This window comes from Lycium barbarum, chromosome 6 (genome assembly GCF_019175385.1).
Source record: "Lycium barbarum isolate Lr01 chromosome 6, ASM1917538v2, whole genome shotgun sequence".
Lineage (NCBI taxonomy): Eukaryota > Viridiplantae > Streptophyta > Magnoliopsida > Solanales > Solanaceae > Lycium > Lycium barbarum.
In genome coordinates this window covers 130,107,434-130,113,449 of record NC_083342.1, presented here as the reverse complement: position 1 = coordinate 130,113,449, position 6,016 = coordinate 130,107,434, and the positions used below count along the sequence as shown (strand labels likewise).

The 6,016-nt window shown below is 33.6% G+C and overlaps 1 protein-coding gene across 1 annotated transcript; it reads left to right on the top strand.

Annotated features, from left to right (window-relative positions):
- The first annotated feature begins 2,385 nt into the window (after window positions 1-2,385).
- On the top strand, window positions 2,386-4,548 carry LOC132600217 (transcription factor bHLH84-like). Its single transcript, XM_060313306.1, has 5 exons — window positions 2,386-2,913; window positions 3,185-3,460; window positions 3,557-3,622; window positions 3,717-3,782; window positions 4,256-4,548. Exons 1-5 carry the CDS (start codon window positions 2,386-2,388, stop codon window positions 4,355-4,357), a joined length of 1,038 nt encoding a protein of 345 aa, XP_060169289.1. The 3' UTR covers window positions 4,358-4,548.
- Window positions 4,549-6,016: the final 1,468 nt, after the last annotated feature.

The following is a 6,016-nucleotide window of genomic DNA, read 5'->3' as shown; positions in this document are numbered from 1 at the left end:
CAATATGTGAAAAATATCAAGCACACAGGCACATTTTCGAATGATGAAAGGAAATAATTAACCTGAATTATATTACAGGGTATGTTAGAAGGCAAAAATCCCCAAAATAGTTGTAAAATAAAACCTTTCTTCACAAGAAAAGAAGAAGAAGCTGGATTAGGAGGAATTTAGCGTGATTCATTGCGGTTGGATTGCGTGTTTACTAAAGATAAGAAATTACCCGTCGTTTACTCTAAATCATACTAATTTGTTGGATTGCGTGTTTACTAAAGATAAGAAATTACCCGTCGTTTACTCTAAATCGTACTAATTTGCCATGGTTAAGTCGTAAAATAAGATGAGAATGGGTATTAATTAGCTACGATTTAGTGATAAAAGCGTATCTAATGACATGAGTCATCTATTGATTGGGTTTGTGTAAACACTAAGTGAGCTAAGTTACTACCTTTTCCCAAAACTGAGGTTAGCAAAAAAATATATACGCGTTTGTCCAAAATACCATATATTTTTACATGTGACTGACCTGCATTAACTCAGATTAACGGGTTGAGATATGGTTTTATTTGTCTAATTAGAAAATCTAAAGTCTCATTAGTCTAACTTTTATTTATTTATAAGAGATTATCAATAAGATCTACTAGATAATTCCATAGAAACTCTTGATTACTCTCAAAAGGTATCTTTGCATTTTGTTTGATAGGTGACTTTTGCTTTCCGGTTTGATGGATACAATCTCTTCATCCTTAATAAGAAGTCTCGAGTTCGAGCTATGAAAATGAAAACAATACTAATAGGGAGCGCTGCCCCTTTCAATAGGCCTTACAATGCGTGAATCCGGATTAATTGGGATACCAAAGACGGATAAAAGTACAAAATACAGAAGAGAGTAGGTTAATAGAAATTAGAACTTTGAATTGGAGGAGACGGGAGCTAAGCTAGAAACTTTATTGTCAGACACCAGATAGTTCAAATGTCCACACCCATCACGATCTATGTTTTATTCGATAATGATGTCATTTTCATCAATTAGTGTATTATAATTGTATTATGAGTGAAAGACCCGCACGTTCTCTAGATTGCCAGATATGATTCTGCAGTATCTACTTCACCAGATGATATCTTACTTCCACCTTTACCTAACTTGCTCTTTAACACTTGTTGTTGATAATAAGTTAGCACTACAGTTTATCCTTTTCCCAGTACTCCTATGTTCCAATTTATGTTACTCTATCCTTTTTAGTCGGTCCCTATAAAAATGACTCATTTTTATAGATAATACTCCTTTACTTGTCATGTATCGACTTGTCACACTTATTAAGGAGCCAAAAATAGAATGACAATTTTACTATATCACCGTAATTATTGCTAAGTAACCTAATGATCGAAATCAATTAAAGCTTACCAGAAAAATTATGTAGCCAACTAACTGAATATTGGGTTCAAAACTTCACGTATTCCCCATAAAGAAATAGTAATTCAAAGTGTTGGACAAAGAAATAGAAAAATGTTACTTATTAATACTAAGGGTAAAATAGGAACAAAATGGACAACTATTTTTAGCATAAAGGACAAGTAAAAATGGACGGAGGGAGTAACAATCTGTCACTTTTACTTGTCCACAGTGGACTTTGCACTCCCTTAAGAAATAATGATGAAGTGTTTATTTTACCATAATACCCACACTAATTAGTGTATAGCCTCAATGGACTTGGGAAATGGTTTACGGAATGAGTTGTTAATGACTTAATGTAAGGATGAAAAAAGGAAAAGAAATATTTTCTCGTGATATGCTCAAGTGGACAAATAAAGTGAACATTTATTTTTAATTTAATAGACAAGTAAAAGTGAGCGGAGGGAGTACCTTTAAACTTTTCATTTTACCTTTAGTGAAATGAATTATAACCACACACGAATATGTATGACTTATTTTAAACCACAAATTTCAAAAATCTTTCTTTCGTTCACATAAATTGGGACGGAGAGAGTATATGTTTGGAATGTAGTTTTCAATCATTTTCTTACAGTTATTTAATAAAATGGAGTTCAAGTCAAGTTTTTTAAGGCCTCTGAAGGGTTCCATTATGTTGTCTATAATTGTTTGAACCAAGTCTGTCTAGTTAGTTGTAGTTGGCCCATTCTGAACAAATAATTGATAGTTAAAAGAGTTAGGGCTACTAATTACGTCCTAAAATATTGAAATACAGTACCTAACAAAGTCAATATATCCATTGTGACATTCCTTTTAAGTTGTTTTATGTGTAGGAATATGCTTATATATATTTATAGGTCCAGGTATATGCCTCTATCCTTGATAATTTGAAACGATATATATATCTATCAAATTAATCGAGCATCTCCTGTATACTATAGTCAGAAAAGAGTAACATGGAACCAGTACTGGGAGCCATGTCTGAAGGTGAATGGAGTTCCTTAAGTGGAACATGTTCTACTGAGGAGGCTAATTTCATGGCACAGTTATTTGGTAGCTGTCCAAATGAACAACCTAGTAGTTCTAACATAGGACTTCCAATTTTTTGGACAAATCATAATGAAGTTTCAATGTATTCTTCAGAAGAGACTAATAATAGTAGCATGTACCATTTCCAAAGTAGTAATTTTCAACCAATGTTGTTGAGAAATAACTCTTCAATGACATTGGATCAGAGTAGTGTGGAAGATAGAGTGAGTTACCCTTCTCCTCAGGTGCCTCCATCTAACAATATAATCGAAACGGATGCAATTGAATTTTTGAACAAAGAAGTAAGCAATGACAGCATGGAATCAGATGAACACATGCCTGATGAATCTGTTCTTCATGGAAAAGGCTTGCAGCTAGGAAGAGAATATGATCAAATGCAAGTTCCAGAGCAATCAGAAAGCTCTAAGAAAAGATCCCGGTCGCCTCCTGATCATGTGAGTCTCATCTGACTTAATTGTAATGTTTCATCTGATTAATTTTAGACTGATAATTCACTACAAAAAGAAACTGGAATTAGCTATGAACTTTGTTGCTAGTCCGTCGCTAAATTGCTTGTAGCTAACAAACTTTCTTAACAATTCGTCGCTAAAAAGGATTAGCACATATTTTGCTGTTTAGCTACAGAATTTGTCCGTCGCTAATTCTTGATTTTTTAGTAGTTAATGGATCAGCTTGTAGTTTCTAATATATTATCTATTAATGTAGGTCCCGAAGAACAAGAGAAGCGTAAAGGCAAAGAAGAACATGAAGAGCGTTGATGCTGATGAGGAGATTGGAAAGGAAAACAATAGTAATAATGTGCTTCACGGGCAGAGTTCATTTAGTTGCTGCTCAGAAGATGAATCTAATGTTTCTAATTATGAGTTATATGGATTGGCTTCGAGTGATAACTCAAAAGGAGTTTCTGCTCCCCTCAGCTCTAAAGGAAAATCCAGAGCCAACAGGGGCTCAGCAACCGATCCCCAGAGTCTGTATGCAAGGGTAATTAGCAACTGCATTGTAATTGTTATCCAATTTGTCTAAATGTTGGTCGCTTATTAGCCTTTTTTATTGATATATTTATTTCTGTTATTTCAGAAAAGAAGAGAGAGAATTAACGAGAGATTGAGAATCTTGCAGAGCCTCGTCCCTAACGGAACAAAGGTATGTAGAGTTGTACACATTGAAACTGCATTAGCTAATTGACATGTAATCTGCTGTGAAAAATGGAACCTGATTAGCAAGGTTTTCCTGATAGGTTGATATTAGCACCATGCTTGAAGAGGCTGTTCAGTATGTCAAATTTTTGCAACTTCAAATCAAGGTAACTTATATTTTCTCTTCACAACATGTTTAGAACAGAAATGGTCAAAATTGCTCTTTAACGTATTGGAAATGGCTAAAAAATGTCCTCCTTCCATCTATTGGATCAAAAGTGTCCCTAACGTTATATTCAGGCTTAAAATTGCCCCTCCATTAATGCACAATTATATGACATTTAACTAAATTTTAATTAAACAGGCGGTCTTTATTTATCAATCCACATAAAATTCTGACCCAACACAAAAGGACATTTTTGATCCATTTCTAATACGTTAAGTGCACTGTTGTCAGAGGAGCATCTAAGGTGGATTTTGTCAGTCAAACTGAACTCATTCTTTTTAGCTTGAATTTTATAAGTACAAAAAAGATTTAAATGTGTGTAAACGGACAACAAAATCAAACTCATTCTGAACCCACTGAGTCTGAATCCTGAATTCGCAGCTAACTATGGTGCTTTTTGTTTGGGTGCTGCAGCTCTTAAGCTCTGATGATCTATGGATGTACTCTCCCATTGCATACAATGGAATGGACATTGGGCTTGACCTGAAGATTGGCATTCCAAGTCCAAAATCGTAAATTGAACATTGAAGCTCAAGGCATGGTTAATTGTGGTGGATTCAGAGCGTTATCATACACGTACAAGATGACAAATAAATTATTGCCATTTGTATAATTGTCTAGTTAATTAACACTTTAAACTAAAAAATACTTTGGATGTCGTGTTATCCATTACCAACTTATCATTCCACTAATCAAACATTTAAGTGCAATAAGTTCCTCTCTGGCTGCCACGAGACATGAGGGAGGTTTCAATGTTTTTTCTTTTCCTATTTGTTTAGCATTTTCTCAGTATGTTGATCAAAAGGAAGTTAAGTTGCATACATTGAGAATGTAAAATAATTTTACGCAGTCAGTGCAATTTAACTAATTATAGCAAGTTATTGTTTTATTTCCAGCTTACGGTATCAGACTTGCTATGAAGAATTACACGTTATAAGTCACCCTACCCTGATGTGCCCAAAGAACTTAAAACTATATAACATCAGATATTTAGAGTGCATTTGTTTTCATTAAGATTAAGACGTTTGAATCTGAATACACATCTGAATATTAAGATGTTGTATTTAGATCTGAACACTGAATGATTAAGATTGTTTGTTTTTCAACATCCGAGTGTATAATTTATTTATATTTATACATGACAAACAATATCATTTATATAAAAAATAATTATATATTATAGCAACAAATATTAGAAAAGTCTTATTAATAATTAACTATATGTGCTTAGTTGATCAGTGAAATACAATGGCTGCTTGAGAAATAAAGTAACCCTGATCTGATTCTTAATTCACATCCCCATAAGATTGTGCCATTCCAGTGTCCCTTCTCACAGATTCAATAGATTTTTTTATTTTAATATTAGGGCTTCATCTTTCAAAGAGGAATCCTCTGAATCTTTAGCTGCTATCAAAATAATATTTCTCAATGTAAAAGACAATTGGAATGAAGTAAAAATTAAAAACTACCAAACTTTCTCTAAAGAAAAAGATTATTGGAGAAGAATCGTAGAAGTCAATTGTTAAAAATTAAGAGATAGGTGGAAGAAGATTTGAAGAGAAGTGTTGAAGAAGACGTGAATTTCCTTTGCTGAAAGAACTAGGGCAAGAAAAAAAAAAGCCAATTTTTTAATGTCTGAATGATGTTAAGACACTTCCACGGATCTGACCGAATCAGACCCATTCAGATATATTAAGAGGTTTTAAAATAAAATAAACAAATAAATGGGTTGAGATCTGAACCATTTAGATTAAGATCACCATTGGGTTGAGGTCTGAACCATTTAGATTAAGATCACCATTAAGTGCAAACAAATGAGCCCTTAAACTGAACATCAGGTCGACTTTTAGCTGAAATTTAATCACCTTGCCTCTATCAGTCTATTGTAGACTGCTTTTAGAACTTATTTTTTCTGAATAAAGTTCGTTTCTAGGTGGTGTGTATGTTTATTCTTGAACTAACAAAAGACTGGTGTTAGTAAGAATTAAATATCGACCATCAAGGGACAGTTTATTTTGCAGCCCAAAATAGTACTACTTCAAACGGAGCTCATTTTGCAGTTCCAACAAGACAGTTGCTATTAGCTTTACACGGCAGATACTCAAAATCAGTCGAGAAAACAACTGTTTCACAATCAGATATCAGATTGTGAACACATTCAGGCAAGTTAGATCC